This window comes from Camellia sinensis, chromosome 4 (genome assembly GCF_055761805.1).
Source record: "Camellia sinensis isolate YWXY chromosome 4, ASM5576180v1, whole genome shotgun sequence".
NCBI lineage: Eukaryota > Viridiplantae > Streptophyta > Magnoliopsida > Ericales > Theaceae > Camellia > Camellia sinensis.
The window spans coordinates 13,607,501-13,625,982 of NC_138964.1; the positions used below are offsets into that span (position 1 = coordinate 13,607,501).

General features: G+C 38.9%; 1 protein-coding gene and 1 long non-coding RNA gene across 2 annotated transcripts in view; one reads left to right on the forward strand and one right to left on the reverse strand.

Moving 5' to 3' along the window:
- Positions 1-18,482, forward strand: part of LOC114312627 (uncharacterized) — a 50,916-nt gene that overhangs the window by 31,576 nt on the left and 858 nt on the right. The window contains exons 8-13 of the mRNA XM_028258896.2: positions 1,360-1,439; positions 5,121-5,317; positions 11,432-11,506; positions 15,759-15,799; positions 16,016-16,121; positions 16,707-16,789. Of these exons, the coding sequence (XP_028114697.2) occupies positions 1,360-1,439; positions 5,121-5,317; positions 11,432-11,506; positions 15,759-15,799; positions 16,016-16,121; positions 16,707-16,789 (582 nt within the window). The remainder of the gene's footprint in view (positions 1-1,359; positions 1,440-5,120; positions 5,318-11,431; positions 11,507-15,758; positions 15,800-16,015; positions 16,122-16,706; positions 16,790-18,482) is intronic.
- LOC145824492 (uncharacterized) lies at positions 11,784-13,391 on the reverse strand. Its single transcript, XR_014366037.1, has 2 exons — positions 12,671-13,391; positions 11,784-12,589 (listed from the first exon to the last, which is right to left on the reverse strand). It is a non-coding gene; the product is annotated as an uncharacterized LOC145824492 (long non-coding RNA).

Here is an 18,482-nt window from a genome sequence, read left to right on the forward strand (position 1 = left end):
TCAGGACACAATTAAAGCTATATTCTGAACTTAAACTTTCTTCAAGAATTGAATTACAATGTATTGACACTCAAGGAAACATTCTACATAACATTCGTGGTCGAATTTTGAGGAGTTGACTTGTCCTATCTGACACTACTCTCGAGTCAAATGTGGAATTTGTTTGAAGGTTCAAACTTTGTTCCTGCCATACATTCCCCAAGTTGCATTTCAGTGAAGGCTGTCCTGAAAATATTAGTAGCACTTATCTTAAGTAAAACTTTAGCTTTTTGTTTTTCTTTTAAGTGATATAGCTGCTGGCCTGCACACTGAACTTAAATAGAAGAATGCAAAACATCTTTATGCCCCAATCATCTGATGTTTATTGATATTTGTTACTGTCTGACACTACTTGTTACTGTCGAATTTTGAGGAGTTGACTTGTCCTATCTGACACTACTCTCGAGTCAAATGTGGAATTTGTTTGAAGGTTCAAATTTTGTTCCTGCCATACATTCCCCAAGTTGCATTTCAGTGAAGGCTGTCCTGAAAATATTAGTAGCACTTATCTTAAGTAAAACTTTAGCCTTTTGTTTTTCTTTTAAGTGATATAGCTGCTGGCCTGCACACTGAACTTAAATAGAAGAATGCAAAACATCTTTATGCCCCAATCCTCTGATGTTTATTGATATTTGTGGTGGTGTTTTGAACCTACATAACAGGGGCACTGCTATTATGATAATTGTTACTGTGTCAAGAAACTGATGTTTCCATATTCTTACATATGGGTTTTTGATTCCTCCAAATAATGAATATTCTTGTTGAACACACAGATCAGCATATTGTCACACAATTATGGGCCACGGCAATTGGTGTTTTCTGTTTCAGAAATCTCACATGATGTCATAAACTAGACATATTGTAGCCATGTTTATTCATGAGAGATTTTTGCTACGTGTACTTTTTTACTTTTTAAATTTTTTTGGTGTCCTAGGCATTAGTTGGCTACCTCGCGGTCAAATGAAGGTGGGATGTAAATCAATGTCTACAACTATCAAAAACTTTACCAATTAGGCTATCTGGCATCCTACATGTATGATAAACTAAACTGTTTCTGCTCTTTCTATTTTTAGCTATATATGTACATATGAAATTGCATGACCTAGAACATGAAAATTTGGTATCAAATCAGACGATTGAAGAACTGCTCTTTGCATATCTTTCTCTTCTTGGGCTATGTTTTTTTTTTCTTCTTGTATTCAACCCATATTCCTTGATTCCTTTGTATGTGACTTTGCGATTGCATATATAGAATTTTGAGTTATTCTATTCTAATTGTTCTATACATGCCTAACAATGTCATATAATGAACTCTGGTAGGTACTATGGTATTTTAAATGGAATAGATACTGCGATATGGAACCCTGCCACAGATGTTTTCTTGCCTTCTAAATTCAATGGTAACGAATTTGGTTTCAGTCTTCGTAGAATACTAATATATCTTTCCATGTTGGAAAATTAAATTGATTTTTTTTAATCTATTTTAATCTCTCATCCTGCATATACTTAGTTTAGGATGAGATTGCTCGAAAAGGCAATACGAGAGTTGCTAAAACTGCAGGGGCAGCAAATAAATTTGTTAGAATAGTAAATTATATTCATATTTTTATTCTTATTTTTTGTCTTTCCCTTGATCGATGTAATGGGCTAGCCGATACTTTATGCCTTATGGCACTCCTGTAATTACGTATTATTATCAATATAAAAGAGGATGAAGTCTTATTCATTCCCTAACTCTTTCTCTTCTCTAAACTTACATGGTATCAGAGCCAAAACTCTAGCCCATCCCTCCATTGCCCTTCTTCTCTTCTGCCAGAAGCCCACCCACAGTCCAACAGACTAGTCGGTAGTCTACCCAGGTAACCCATAGCCTACGACACCTTTCCTAGGTCTTCGGCTTCCCATCCAGGCTCCCCAACAGCCTATTAGGCTCAGTCGGCAGCTTCTCTGAGACCCTAAGGGCCTGTCGGCAGTCCCTCTGACTGTTTAGGGGCCTATCGGCAGTCCCTTTGGCCTTTGTGGCCCTTGTCGACAAAGTCTCTGGTATGCATGACTCTTGTTGGCACCTCTGAGCCTTGGTTTGACTTCTGCCTTTGGTTTTGCCTTTGTCTGTATTGGTTGGTTATTAAACACCCTTTAATTCTCTTTTTTTTTTTAAAAAAAAAAAAAAACTGGATTCTTAAAGTCTTTATGTTTTTCTAGTTCTTGTACTTGTTCTTCCATTCTCATCTTTTGGGATTGTGATTGGCCTTGTGATTGAGGAATAGTTAGTAGAGTCTTCATGGCAGATTTGACTAGTGAATCTACTACCTCTCAGCCATCTCAGGACGAGAGCTCGGTTATCCCTTCTTCTATGACTGATAACCTCAACCCTGGCCTTAAAATCACATCTCTATTTAATGGTCAGAATTTCCTCGTGTGGTCGCAGAGTCTGATTATTTTTTTGAAGAGCAGTGGGAAGATGGGATATGTGGATGAGAGGGTCTAGGCACCCAGTATCACAGACCCTCGTTATGACTAGTGGGAGATCACCAATTCTCTGATTATGGGTTGGTTGATCCATTCTATGGTTTCGGAGATTGGCGAGGGCCACTTGTTTATGGATACTGCCCAGGATACTTGGGAAGCCGTAGCTACTACTTATTCCTGGAAGGGAAACTTCTCATAGGCTTTTTAGTTACGTCGCTCCATTGAGAAGTCGGTGCAAGGTGAGATGACTATCCTCCAGTATTTTACCTTCCTTAGCAATGGGTGGAAGTGACTTGATCACCTTAAGGACTACAAGCCTGCATGTCCTACCGATTCTGCTCGTTACTGGAAATTTGTGGAGAAAGAGTGTCTTCAAGTTTTTGGAAGGCTTGAATGTAGAGTATGATTCTGTTCGGAGCAGAGTACTTGACATGGATGTGCTTTCCTTTTTCCAGGAAGCTTTTGCTTTTGTGCAAAATGAGGAAAGTTGCCGCTCTGCTATGCTTTCTACTGTCACTACTGATCGCTCTACCTTAGTTTCTACACCCCCTCGAGATGGTGTGCCTTATGGTTTTCATTCCTCCTCTAAAAAGGATCAGCTTTATTGTGACTACTGCCATAGATCTTGCTACACCAGAGAAACTTGTTGGAAGCTACATGCGACCCTTTTTGGTGGCCAAGGAGATCCCCCTAGTACTCGAGGGGTCGGTCTGGTCAGTCGAGAGGCCGAGGGGCTAATGCACTCTTTCCGACACGGTTGAGCCATCACCTTCATCTCTTGTTGTCTCACCGGTTACTGATGTTTTGGGGTTATCTGCCTCTGATTTTGAGATTGCTCTTCGCCACTTGCTAGACCGTCGCGCCTCTACGTCTGCTACAGGTACACAATCTTCTTCTTTTTCCAATTCAGGTAACTTGGCTTTCTCCTCATGTGCATTGCTATCTTATACGACTGCACCATGGATTATTGATTCTGGTGCTTCTGACCATATGTTTGGCTCCTCTAATTTATTTTTAGAGTATAACCCCTCCTTAGGTTAGGAAAAAGTGCATATTGTTGATAATACTATTTCGTCTGTGTCAAGGAAATGTTTAATTCATGCCACCTCTTCCCTTCCTTTGTCCTCTGTTCTCCATGTTTCCAATTTTAGTATTAATCTTTTATCTTTGAATTGTATTACTCATGTCTTAAATTGTAGCGTAACGTTTTTTTCCTGATCATTGTCTTTTTCAGGACCTATACTTAGCCAAGGAATTTGAAATCAAAGACTTGGATAGTTTGAAGTATTTCTTGGGCATTGAAGTAGCTAGGACCAATGATGGCATCTTCATATTTCAGAGAAAGTATGTACTTGACTTGCTAAAGGAAACTGGAATGTTTGGAGGTAGACATGATACACCTCTAGAACCAGACCAGAAACTAAGTGAGGATCAAGAGGGAGAGCCAGTAGACAGGGGGAGATACCAGAGACTAGTGGGCAAACTCATATACTTATCCCACTCACATCCAGACATGGCCATTGCAGTGAGTATGGTTAGCCAATTTATGCATGCTCGTGGAATTTCCCACTTAGAGGTAGTTATGAGAATCCTGAGATACCTGAATTCTTCCCCTGGAAAGGGTCTCTATTTTTCAAAACATGGCCATCTCGGTGTGGAGGCATTTACTGATGCAGGTTGGGCTGGATTAGTTATTGATAGACAATCAACTTCCGAATACTGTACATTTGTTGGTGGCAACCTAGTCACATGCTGAAGTAAGAAATAGAATGTGGTTGTTAGATCTAGTGCTGAGGCAGAATTCAGGGCTATGGCTTAGGGTGTTTGTGAGTTGCTATGGATTAAACTATTGTTGGGAGACTTGGGGATCCATCAGACCGACTCCATGAGACTGTATTGTGACAACTAGGCAGCAATCAACATAACTCATAATCCCGTTCAACATGATAGAACCAAGCATGTAGAGATTGATAGGCATTTTATCAAGGAAAAACTTACTAGTGGCACTATATGTACTCCATTTGTGAAGACTGGGGACCAATTATCAGATGTTCTCACCAAAAGAATAGGGAACAAACCATTTCATAACATTCTCAACAAGCTGGGCATGAGATATATTTTCGCACCAGCTTGAGAGGGAGTGCTAGAATAGGAAATTATATTCATATTTTTATTCCTTTTTTTTTTTTGTCTTTCCCCTTGATTAATGGGTTGGCCCATACTTTATGCCTTATGGCACTCTTGCAATTACGTATTATTATCAATACAAAAGGGGATGGGGTCTCACTCATTCCCGAACTCTTTTTCTTCTCTAAACTTACAAAATTAGCATATTTTTACTCTCCTGTTTTTTTAGATTACGACTATGTAGGACAAGGGTTAGATGCTTTTTACATGTTCTAACTCACATTGTAACTTTATGGATCTTTGTAACTCATCTACCTGTCTAAATCTGAACTAAGATTGTTCTCACTCTTTATGTAATTGTTACTGTAATGCAGAGGGAGTTATCTTTTGATCTTATTATGCTTGTCTGTTTTGAACTTCTAGTCTCTAAACGATGTACTAGAGTTCAATTTGTCCTTTATGTAATTGTGATTTTCTTATTGCAGCTCAAAGAATTGAGGGGAAGAAGATATGCAAACACTTTGTCCAAAGGGGACTTGGATTGACTTCAGAAGAAATTATAGCGGGTAATACTGGGTCTAAAATTACAGCCAAGGTGCCCCTGGTTGTCTGCATAACTCGATTGGTTGCTCAAAAGGGTCTTCATTTGATTACTCATGCAATTAAGCACATTGAAGAACTTGTGAGTCTGCTGTCTATTTATTTTGCAGTCTCTCTCTCTGGCTGTGCATGATGCGACAAATATATGTGACACGTTGTATCATTTCTAAGAATTATATTTATTTATTTGATTATTATTGATATTAAAGTACTCAAAACTAGAAATTAAAATAATGTTGCACCAAATTGATTAGAGTTCTAACTTTTAAGGCACCCTAGACTTGAAACCTTAACTGAACTGCTTCAACTGCTAAGCTTGTGCCTTTTCTCTAGAAATCAAATAGAAAGCGCTTTAGAATATGTGATTCTTTTTAGTGTTAGAATAGTTGTGTTATTATTTATATAATGAGGGGTATTAGTGTCATAATGTGAGACATGAGTTTATTATAAATAAAGGATTGATGTGGAGGTTGATTTAATTTTGATCAGACCCTATTACTACCGATAGTCTCTCTCTCTCTCTCTCTCTCTCTCTCTCTCTTTTTAAACCCTAATATCTATACATCTTAATCTTCAACTTGGTATCAGAGCATAAGATTCTACTCAAACAATCCTTCTACAAACTCTGGAGATCTTTTCAAGAGGAAGATGGCGTGCTGATGTCATCATCTGTACGATGATGTCAGCGTAACGTCAGGTCCGTACAGACGTCGTGCTTTGGGAAATCTCTGGTTTGGTTCAAAATTTTCTTCTGGTAATTATGGTTATTTTTGCAAAATTAATGGAAGGCATCTGATGTGAGTTATGATTTTTGAATATTTTTTGGTAATATATTGGCCTATTTTTTGATCTGCCACTCCAGCACTTGTGGGGCTGTTTTTGGTTGTTGAAACCTAACCTATAGGTGCTGACTGAGCCTTCTTAGGCCTCCTTTGGTGTTTCTTTGCTGTCTTGGTGCATTGGGTGGTGATTTCATCCAGTTTTTTCGGTTTTTTGGGCCTGTTTTGCTATCTGTTGCTATGTCTGTTTGCTATCTGATTTTATTTCCTCTGTTGCTGGCTCAGTTTCTGATATTGTACCTACCTTGGTTGGGTATTTTGCATAGTTGTTTGTTGGGTAGTTTTGTTACTTGCTTTGGTTATCCATTCTGGTTATTTATTTACTATTTGGGTTTGATTGCTGAAGACACATCATTGGCAGTTAAGACTGAGGCCTCTCACTCTCCTTTGGTTAAAGATGACGACTTGCCTAAGTCGATTACCACCAAAAAACTCAATGGTTTGAATTATCTTGCTCGGGCTCATGCTGTTAAGGTGTTTTTGCGTGGAAAGAAAAAATTCCGTTTCCTTACTGAGCTTCCTCCCTCTGACAAGGATACCACCTATGATGATTGGTGTAGTGAGGATTCTAGTGTTATGGGTTGGTTTTGGCATAACCTGGAATCCAATGTTGCTACCACTGCTGAGTTTTGTGAGACGTCTAAGCAGATTTGTGACTCTTTTGCTCATTCCTTTTCAAATCAGAGTAATGTGTCTCTCGTTGATACTCTATATGAGCATATTTTTGCTACTAAACAGTCTGGTCGCCCATTCTCTGAGTATTATAGTAGTGTTAAGCATTTGTGGGATCAGTTGTTGCAGCATTGCCCGTTCACAGAGAACTTGGCCCAACAAAAGCAATATTAGGAGGAGTTTATGAATGCTTCCTTTCTTAGTGGTTTAGATTCTAATTTGCATGGCTGTAAGGATCAGATTTTAGCCAGTGAGACTTTACTTTCAGCCATCAATGCATATTCCTGCTTATTATGTTCTTCATTAGGCTATAGTTCTGTTATCTCCAGCTCCAGTTCTTCTATTGGCGCTTCCTCTACTTTGGTTTCTGGTAGTGGTACCACTCCCAGTGGTTCTTGTGGCAACTTTGGTTCATGTGGCTCCTAACCTAGTTATTGTGGTCATAGTTCCCGTGGTGGTGGTTCTTATCGTGGCTCCTATAGTGGTTCTCGTGGTGGTTGTGGTTCTACTTCTCGTGGTGACCGGAAGTGTGATTATTGTGGTTCCACTGGTCATACTGAGCCTTGCTGTTGGCAAAAGTATGGCAAGCCTGATCATGTACATCAGGTTACTGATTTCTCTCGGATGACTTGGTTGTTTTTAATGAAACAACGATCTGAGTTACCTCATATATTAAATAAGTTTTATAATGAAATTTATACTCGGTTTGGTAAGCATATTAAAGTGTTTCATTCTGATAATGCCTTAGAATAGACTTAGTCTGTTGTTAATTCCTTTTGTGTTGATCGGGTTATTGTTCATCAGACTACTTGTACTCACACTTCTCGGCAAAATGGGGTTGCTGAATGGAAACACCGTCATGTTTTAGATGTTGCTTGAACCTTGTTATTTAACATGCAGGGGCCTAAACACTTCTGCGGTGATGTTGTCCTCACAGCATGTTTCTTTATTAACCATATGCCCTTGGTTGTGTTGCATAATCAGTCTCCGTTTTCATTGTTATATTCTTCCCGTTCTCCTTACTTCTCGGGTTTTTGGTTGTGTCTCCTTTGCTCATGTTTGTGAACCTAGTTAGGATAAGTTGTCACCCCGTGCTTGCAATTGTGTCTTTTTAGGTTATTCTCATACACAAAAGAGTTATCGTTGTTATCATCCTGAGTTCGGTCGGTACTTGGTCAGTGCTGATGTCACTTTTTTTGAGTTCACCTCGTTCTTCTCTTCCCAAGGCTAACATCCGTCTCCTGATCTTATCTCTTGTCGTGAGGAGGAGCCTTCCTTTCCTTTTTCCACTCCTACGCCTATTCTCTCTATGCTTGATGTGTCCTCTTCTACTACCACTCCTACACTTTCTTCTCTGTTACTAGATTTGCCATCTTCTTTATCTTCCCATTTCAGGTCTATCAGAGATCTAACACTTCTCTTGTTGTTGATTATGGCCCAGCTGGTACATCTTCTGTGTTTGAGGTTCCTGTTCCCTCTTCTCTTCCGTCCTCTGCTGATTTGCCAATTGCTTTGCGTAAAGGTAAACGTACTTGAACTCAACATCCTATTTCTGAGTTTGTTTCATATTCTTGTGTTTCTCTTTCTTTCCTGTCTTTTGCTTGTAGTTTGTCTTCTTTGTCTATTCCCACTTCTTATGGACAGGCCTTGTCTAGCTCCGGTTGGAAACATGCTATGGATGAGGAGATGAGTGCTCTCCACCAGAATCAAACATGGGAGCTCACTACTCTTCCTTCTGGGGAGCCTACTGTTGGGTGTCATTGGATTTATATTGTCAAGTGTCTCCTTGATGGTTCAGTTGAATGTCTTAAGGCCCGTTTGGTTGCAAAAAGCTACACCCAAACTTATGGCATTGATATCTTGAGACCTTCACCCTTGTGGCTCGTCTTAATTCAGTTCGGATCCTTTTTTCTATTGCTGTTAGTTCCTCTTGGTTCTTATATCAGCTTGACATAAAAAATGTCTTTCTCCATGGTGATTGCAAGAGGAGATATATATAGACTAGTCTCCTGGTTATGTTGTGCCTGGTTCTGAGCATCTTGTTTGTCGGTTACGGAAAGCTTTGTATGGATTGGAGCAATCTCCTCGTGCTTAGTTTGACTGATTCAGTCGTGTTGTGCTGGCCTATGGTTTTCAAAGATCTACCTCTGATCATTCTGTTTTTGTTTGCCACTCTTCTATTGGGGTTTTCATCTTAATTGTTTATGTGGATGACATTATTTCTGGCAGCGATTCTACTGGGATTGCTGATTTGAAACAATATTTAAGCCACCAATTTCATACGAAGGACTCGGGGCATCTTCGATATTTTCTTGGGATTGAAGTTGCTCGTTCTTCTTGTGGTCTCTTCATGTCTCAACGAAAGTATGTGCTTGATCTTCTCTTTAAGACTAGCTTCTTGGGTGCTCGACCCATTGATACTCCGATGGACTCATCTATCAAACTTGATGGTGAGCATGGTGAGTTAGTGTCTGATGTTGGTCAGTATCTTCGGTTGGTTGGGAAATTGATTTATTTGACTGTCACTCGTTTGGATATTACCTATGCTGTGCGAGTGGTTAGTCAGTTTATACATGCTCCGCGCCAACCTCACTTTGATGTTGTGTGTCGTATTTAGCATTACTTGAAGAGTGCTCCTGGCCGTGGTCTCTTATATCGGTTTTCTATTTCTTTGTTTGTCACTGGCTTTAGTGATGCCAATTGAGCTGATAGTCGTACCAATCATCGTTTTACTTCTGGCTACTGCACCTTTGTCGGTGACAACTTGGTGACTTGGCATAGCAAGAAATAAAATGTTGTTGCTCGATCTAGTGCTGAGGCCGAGTACCATGCTATGACACATACTGCTTCCGAGATGTTGTGGGTTCGTTCTCTTCTGCAGGATTTTGGCCTTGTTATTCCTACTCCTATGTCCATGTGTTGTGACAATTAGGTTGATATTTTCATTGCTAATAATTCGGTGTTTTATGAACGCACTAAGCATATTGAGGTTGATTGTCACTTTATTCGGGATTTATTACTTCGGAAATAGCTTGTGACTCCCTATGTTAGGTACGATGAACAACTTGGTGATATTCTTACTAAACCATTAGCTCGACCTTCTTTCCAATGTCTTCTTGCCAAGCTGGGCATGTTCAATATCTATGCTCTAGCTTGAGGGGCACTATTAAAATAATTGTGTTGTTATTTATATAATGAGGGGTATTAGTTTCATAATGTAAGACTTGAGTTTATTATAAATAAAGGATTGATGTGAAGGGTTGATTTGATTTTGATCAAACCCTATTACTACCGACAGTCTCTCTCTCTCTCTCTCTCTCTCCTCTCTTTTCTTAAACCCTAATAGCTACACATCTTAATCTTCAACTTTTAGAATAATGCAATAACAACCATACTTTGTCAGTCAACATTATGAAGTCGGGATTGCATGTTTCAAACTTTCCCATTGTTTATTTGTTTTGGATGATGATGATTATCTCCACTTTGAGCGAGTAAAATTCTATGGTCTGAGAAGTGAGCTTTGGCAACAAATTTCTTAACTGTAGCTGTTTGTTAAGTGACATCATAGATAAAAGGCCTGCTATCAGACATCCATTTGCATTGATATTTCTCAATTTGTCATAATATAATAATATTCATCTAGTCCTTTTTGGAATAATAGGTTTTTATTTTTGTTTGTCATTGTTTATACACATTACATAAAAGATTAGCTAACCCATCCTGGTTTGAGTAGCTTTATTGGAGATTACAAATGATGTTTTTATTCCGCATTAGTTGTGTTTTGGAAGGTTAACACTCCCAGTCAGTCAAGCTAGCTTTGCTTCAGTCATGTCAGACATTGGGTAGGGTCTTGGACCCAAATTCAGGTGCCCATGGTGGCATAACCCATTGACCCATGTGATATGGATATTTGTATTTTAAACTAAACCTTAACCTTATGTTGGAGATAATAGTGGGTTACTGATATACACTGGATGTATGTCAGATATATTCCGTTGTATCTGGAGACCTCTCTAAGAATTCCCCAAAAAGTACTCGTACGCATACTCTTCATCTATCCACCATCATTGAACAGTGAAAAATCCTTACATTGTGGATTTGTGGGAAACACCCCTTGTGTGGTGTTACTCCTCTGCTAGAGTGAATATTGTTTGAGGTTGATCGATGCATACATAATATGTCCTGGTTCAACGGATTCGGATTTGTGCACACAAGATAAGTTTGAATATGCTACTGCTTCTGCTAAGTACTCATTTTCTTACAAATCATGATAATGAGTATTATTCCATAATTCTAGTTACATTATTGAAAATGCTTTAACTTTTGTTTTAGAAGAAAGCTATACAGTTATTTGCAGAACCCAACATGAGACCTCATGCATGTATGCACATTGTTAACAGTACCAATTAGTGACCACTATACTTTCAAGTTTTGCTCAGTTGTGGTGTCTTAAGGAGAATCTGTATGTATTCTATGCAACAAGGACAAGGTCATGGTTAGTTGTGTTCAACACATACATTTCTTTGGTACAGTAAAAAAGGCATAGAAGTGTCTTGGTTATGTGGTTGTTACTAGAAAGTTTGATGTTGTTATTCTGTTGTTGACTGCCTAACTATTTATCTCGCCATGCTCTGTTTGGTGTTTCAATCAGTGCACTTCAGCTCTAATTTTGAAGTCTGTTGCAGGGGGGACAAATGATTGTACTGGGAAAAGCTTCAGATAATCGGGTTGAAAGAGGATTTGAGGCTCTTGCAAAGATGGTAATAATTTTAAGATTGGATATCGTGTCTGGGATAATGTTTTTCTTCTTTCTTGGGAGGCATCCTGTTGATGCTTATTTAATAGATATATGTTAGTTATCAGAAAAATGTTTTTCTTCTTTCTTAATAGCAATGTTAGATTGATGATGTTATTCTCAAGGAGGAGAAAAAGGTATAGCGGGGAGGGAGAATGGCAGAGGGTTTTTCCTGTTTGATAACCTATATTAGCATACGGAATTCTGTGGAAAAGAGTTATTCTATTTGTCTCAATACAAGTCTTCAACCATCCCTTCTGTCTACCTTGTCAAATTTTGGTATAAGTGAACAATTTTCAAGCCTACTTTTTAGTCAGTTGATTACAAGTGTTTGAGTTTGTTAAAACCTATCATCACCTACTCCACCTACTACACCTACCACCACCTACTACCACCTACTACACACCTACCACTACCACCTACTACCACCTACTCCACTACATCTCCTATATAAGGAGCCCCTCACCATTTGTAATATATAACATACATCAATCAATAATACAATCAATATCTATACAATTCTCTATTTCTCTTTATACATTAAATTTAACATGGTATCAGAGCAAGGTTAACAACCTAGTCATTTTGCTTCACCGGCGGGCGGCAGTCTCGCCTTGGCCGCCCGCCGGACCTCTACACAAATTCCATCCGCTGCCACAAATTCCATAACTGAACTCTTGTCTCTCTTCTTCCTTTTCAACAACAACTTCATCTTTAGGAGCTTCAATCACCGGCTCGGGTGCCTTGACAGACTCTGTAGTTTCTTTAACTCTGCCACCACCTCAGCTACTTCTTCCACAACTTTCTCCTCCTTGGCCTCAACTTCAGCGACCAGGGCTTCGGGTTCTGGAGCAGCTGGTTCCTCTGGTGCGGCGGCTGTTTCTGTTACCTTCTCTTCTTCTGCTGGTGGCTCAGCCGCTGTTGGTGGTGGTGGAGCCACTGCCTCTTCTGTGGTTGTTGTCTCTTCAGCCTTGGTTGGCTCCTCTTTAGTGATCTCCTCTGAGAGTGCTGATGCAGCTAACACAACCTCAACTGTGGCCATTTTCACCTGAAGGGAATAGTGTAGTTTGAAGCACAAAAAAAAAAAAAAACACTAACAAGGAAGCAAAACCCATGTGATCCACTCTACCAATTTCTTGATTTGAGAGTTCACCAGCCCTCTTGTTCATGTCGACATCGGCTTTCTTGCAGACGATGTTGGTGAAACGACGGCCGATACCTTTGATGGATGTCATTGCAAACATGATCTTCTGTTTCCCATCCACGTTCGTGTTCTGCACTCGCAGAATGTGCTGGAACTCTTCATTCGCTACCAGCGACATGGCTAGGGTTTTGAGGCTTTGTCTGTTCAGTCGAAGTTGCAAGCCGTCGCAGCGAGTAAAGAAAGAGCTTTCGCAGAGCCCGATCTGAAAAAAAAAAAAAAAAACAACTTCGGTGAAAACACAGTTGTTTGAGTGTCCCACCTTTTCCACCACACATTGTTTTCATTATCTTCCTCCCACTCTCTCATAAAATAATTCTTCTTATCATTTAAATAATCTATATCCTGTGCCCACCTAGACAATAATCTATCATCTTATCATTTACTTTATTATTGGTAGGACAACCATTCTTCTTTTCTTTTTTCTTTTATTTATTTATTTATACCAAAAAGAATTGAACCCTCCTCGGGCCACCCAATTCCCTTTTCTTATTATTATTATTATATACACTTTTCCATTGTAAAATATTCTCCACCCAAAACCATCATCACATTTTCCACCGCCCAAACATTCTTTATCTTATATATATATATATTTTTTTTCTTTTTCTTCTTTCCACCGCCCAACTTTTCCTTGAACCTCAACCTTTTATTTTTTTTTTTTTTAACCCTTCTATTCATTCCATCTAATTTTTTTGCTCAGTCTTGTACCTTCAAGCCATTCGGATTTGCACAATAAACTCATTTTATTCATATCGGGACTTCGCCCTGATCACCATTTTACAAAAAAAAAAAAAAAAAAAAAAAAAAAAACCACACAAACAAACACACAAAAACAAAACAACCACATCCATAAGCAGGATTTTCCCTTCTCTACTCTGCTGCCGGTCTCTTCTTCTTACCTCCGTCCTGGGCCGCCCTTGACGGTGCTGCCTCCGTGTTTCTCACGCCGCTGAGCCCGTTCACTCCCCTTTGCTCCTCCACCGCAGCATCTGGCGGACCTCCGAATCGGAACATAATGGTGGACTTCCGCTTCAGCTCCTTGTTTTCCGCCTTTAGTACACATATTTCTGCTCGCGCATCCTTATACATGCGCTGGAGCAGAGCCAGTTGGGCGTTTAACTGCTGTACCTCATTTGTCCTACTCTGCAGCCGGTGCGACAAGTTTGTGACTGCCGTCATGGTCTCCACACATGACTTCAAAGTATACTGATTGGCCTCAATATCCGTTTGCACCGCCATTTTTTGCACCACCGACCGCATCGGAAAGTTCAACGGAGCAAAACCAGAGGCGCTTGGTTGAGGTTCACTGGCCACCGCACCAGTTATCTCTCTTGTTGACTCGTTGAGGTCGGGAAAGAGAGTGAGCAGACCACGGGACGAAGAGGCCATATTCTGGGTAGCTGAACGGGAAGACGAGGCCATGTTATGGGTTGTTGAGTGTTTCAGAGAAGGGTTGGTTACAGAGTGTTTACAGAGTGTTTCAAGATTTGCAGCTCTTAGCGACAAGCTCTCAGAGAACGAAGAGGTTTCAACTGGTTTGTTATGCTTCCAAACCTTAGCCTCCGTTTCGGTTTATAAAGACCATGATGAAGAGGCAGACACGCGCATCATGCGCCTCTCGGTGCTCGCCGACAACTTGGGCGCGCCTTTTGATGACACGTCTTTTGATGGCACGCCTTTTTATGAATTGGGCACGCCTTTTGATGGCACTCCTTTTGAAAGATTGGGCACACCTTTTGAGGGTGTGACTTTTTAAGGGTCCGACAAGACTCTGTAAACTGTTCCGACATTGATTCCGGTTAGCTCCTTCATGGGTCCGACAAGACTCTGTAAACTGTCCCGACATTGATTCCGGTTAGCTCCTTCTTGGGTCCGACAAGACTCTGTAAACTGTCCCGACATTGATTCCGGTTAGTTTCTACAAGGGTCCAGCAAGACTCCGTAAACTGTCACAACAACTGTCACAATATTGTCTGCTACAACGGTCCGACATGACCCCATAAACTGTCTTCTACATCGGTCCGACACGAGCCAGTGTCTTCTACATCGGTCTGACATAACCATACAGTCTTCTACAACGGTCTGACACGACCATACAGTGTCTCCTATCCATTTTTTATTTTTCAGATTATTTTCTTGTTTTGTTACTCTCTCCAAAATCAAGTTGGTTAGTTCCTATCCCCCTTGAGTTTGCGGGGGCTGTTAAAACCTACCATCACCTACTCCACCTACCACCACCTACTACCACCTACTACACACCTACCACTACCACCTACTACCACCTACTCCACTACATCTCCTATATAAGAAGCCCCTCACCATTTGTAATATATAGCATACATCAATCAATAATACAATCAATATCTATACAATTCTCTATTTCTCTTTATGCATTAAATTTAACAGAGTTGAAGTGTAAATCACAGAAACTATGGTTAGGGTTAGAAGAGAAGAATATAGAAAAAACAGAGGAGAAGAAAAGGGAAGACAATTAGATGAACAGGTTTTGGGTGGGCAAAAAACTCTCCATCTTAGTACATATTTATATTAATAACAGTAGAAGATGACAATAGTACCCTCATTGTTACATAAGCAAAATAACTTAACACTCTACTATGCGAAGCTAAAGCATATCAAACAGCCTAGCTTGGAAGACATTGAAACAATGAGCAAGCTAATGGTTTGGTGAGAATATCACCCAACTGATCATTTGAACGAACATAAAGAGTTGCAATATGCTTCCGCAAGAATAAATCCCAAATAAAGTTAAAATCAATTTTAAGATGCTGCATGATTTCCAAAGACAAATAATGTTCACACTTCACTTTCAGCCTCTCACACTATCCTTGTGAGAGGCTAAAAGACAAAAAAAGGGAGTGTGAATATCTTTTTACTACACAATATGGAACTCTTGTTGTGAACTGCATTGCCTAAATCATTTTTCTTGTCTTCTGCTTCTTTATGCAATTGACATGATAAACTGATTACAAATCAATTATTGTACAATCTGTAGCATAACCAAGGACCCGGCATCCGAATTCTTCTGATGTACAGGTAAATCATCTTGGAACACCAAAGAGCTATTTACTCAAATCTGTTAATTTTTTGTTGTTACTTTCTCTGTTTTAAAATTTTAGAACTCTACTTGAATATTTATTTTTAAGCCTAAAGTGAGCTTTTATATCCTGAATAATATGTTGTCAACTATGCTGGTTATTGATTGAGTTTTCCTCGTGTTGTCTATGCTTTGATATCGAATCCACTATGCAGTGAGGAGCTGTCACATATGCTTTATGCTGCAGCAGACATGGTATTAGTTCCTTCCATATATGAGCCATGTGGACTTGCTCAGATGATTGGAATGCGTTACGGAGCGGTATATACTATCTTGTAAACTCACTCCTCTTCTCTTGTCTGGGTAATGAGTGATGACTGTTGACTTCACTGCTCAGTCATCACTGCATTTTTTATTTTTATTTTTATTTTTATTTTTATTTTTGTGTGTGTTTTTATTCTTGTAATATTTGAAGAAATAATTTTGACCTTCATGGTTCAAGAAGTTATAGAAAAAGAAAATTCGACATTTTGGAGCTGCAAGTATATGATTGGTTTATCCTGCCAAGTAATATCATAAGTGTCCAGTTATGCATCCATGTAATACCTATTTGTGTACATTTTGCCAAAGCCATTATAGGTGCAGTGTTAATACTCCTGACATGGCATCTAAAGGAAGGTTGGATTAAAGGATTTAATTTTCATCATATGCCCACTTATCAAAAATAAAAATCATATGGCAAAAGAATTGTACATCTATAACAATCAAAAAGACTAGTTGCATCATTTGTTTATTTATTTTTTTTGTTTAGAGAATATTCATATGCCCATGCCCAACAGACTCAAGACCATTGGTTAACAGAAAAGCACTGAGGCAAGGCATACTTCTGAATTCTGATTATTTCAGGTCCCAATAGTTAGGAAGACTGGTGGTCTTGCTGATACAGTGTTTGATATGGATGATGAGTTACATGCTGAGATGGCTAATGGGTAACTTGTTTTTCTTGTTATCAAATTTTTAGTTACTACTGAAACTAAACAAAACTAATCCACATTACTTATGTTGGCTGCAACCATTTTATTTTATCACACTCTAGAACTTTAGTAACAAATAAATCATAGTTGACCATGCTGTTTCTCATAGTTACAGTTCATTTTTCTTTTATGGCTTTCCAATGGCAATTTATTATGTGTGTATTAAATATTATTATATTATATACTTGGAAAAAAAAAACAACGCTGCCCAGTTAGTACACATTAATGTGTGTTTGGGAGGGAAAAGATTGGGTACATACCTAACCTTTGGAAATTTTCTAAAACTTAAATTTGGCATTTAATAACATTTGTGCATATCTGTGCCTTTGTATGTATCTATACGAGAATTTTAGTGTAGCAAGTTGTCTATGTACACGCTCTCAAGTACGTGTGTGTGTGTCTACTGGGGGCATGTGTTGAAGCGTTGAGTTCACAAGGTCCAAGGAATACCAGACATGGCTAATATTCATATTTCTTAATGATCTTTTACTTATAAGGTAGGGGGATTTTCTTATGTAACATAGAGCATTAAGTATGAACACTTCACTCAATTTTGAAGCAACCATGTTGCAAAGGTAATTTAACAAGGGAGTTCCTCGACGGCTGCCTATCGAACTAGATATATCACATGCATATCCTATGCCCATATTGAGGTGAGTGTCCAAAATGGATATGCATTTAGAAGAGTTCATGCGATACAACAATTTGTACAGTAGGAGACTTTCACAAAAATGAATGGCAGACACTTGGAATTCTTGTCAATTTAAGACAAGGTATGAGTGAATTTTCTTACTGTCATTTATCCTGTTGTTTGTGGTGTATATCTTAATCAATGAGACATAACATCTGCTATTGACACGAGTTCCCAAACTAACCAAACTAAACCAAAACATACCAAGTTGTCATTCCACCCTATCAAAGTTTTATGCCCAGTTAAATTAAATAAATGCACACATTTTTTTTTTATCACCACCTCCCATGTCATTTTAGGTCTTTCACTTTCCTTAAAATTTCTATTTACGATGATCATATCATTCTTCCTTACCATTGCATCTATAAGTCTTTGTTGGGCCAATTTAGTGAAGATATGTATGCTTGAACATAAACAATAGATTAGACCCTCGATTGCGTTTGGGAAAGATTTTAACCTGTCTTGGTCCTCATGTTCCTCTTGGAAATTATGCTACATTTATGCTACAGTTTTACAAGTTTTCCAGGAACTCTGTTGCTAGGCTTGTAAAATTTCTATATCCAAACGGTCCTACATTGGTTTTGCTGTAACCTCATGTGCACTTTAACTTGAACTTCCTTTCAAAAGCTTGAGTTGATTCCTAGTGCATCATGAAGCTTGATGTAACACTCTAGGTCTTTGACCATGTTTACCTTTGGCCTAAGCACAACTTTAAGTAAAAAATAATAGGACAAATGATACTTTATCATCAAGTATATAAATGAACCTTGAAGTACACATGTCAAGTCAACGTTTAAAATTTTCATGAGGTTTCATTTAGCAGCATTGTTAGATTTGGTTCAACTTGGCTTACTAAAAAAAAGTTACATTTGCTTGCAATTTTGTACCTTATGCACAAGTGAAGTACTGAACTTCTATAAATGACTTCTTGGCTTTCTAGTACTACAGTTAAAAAAG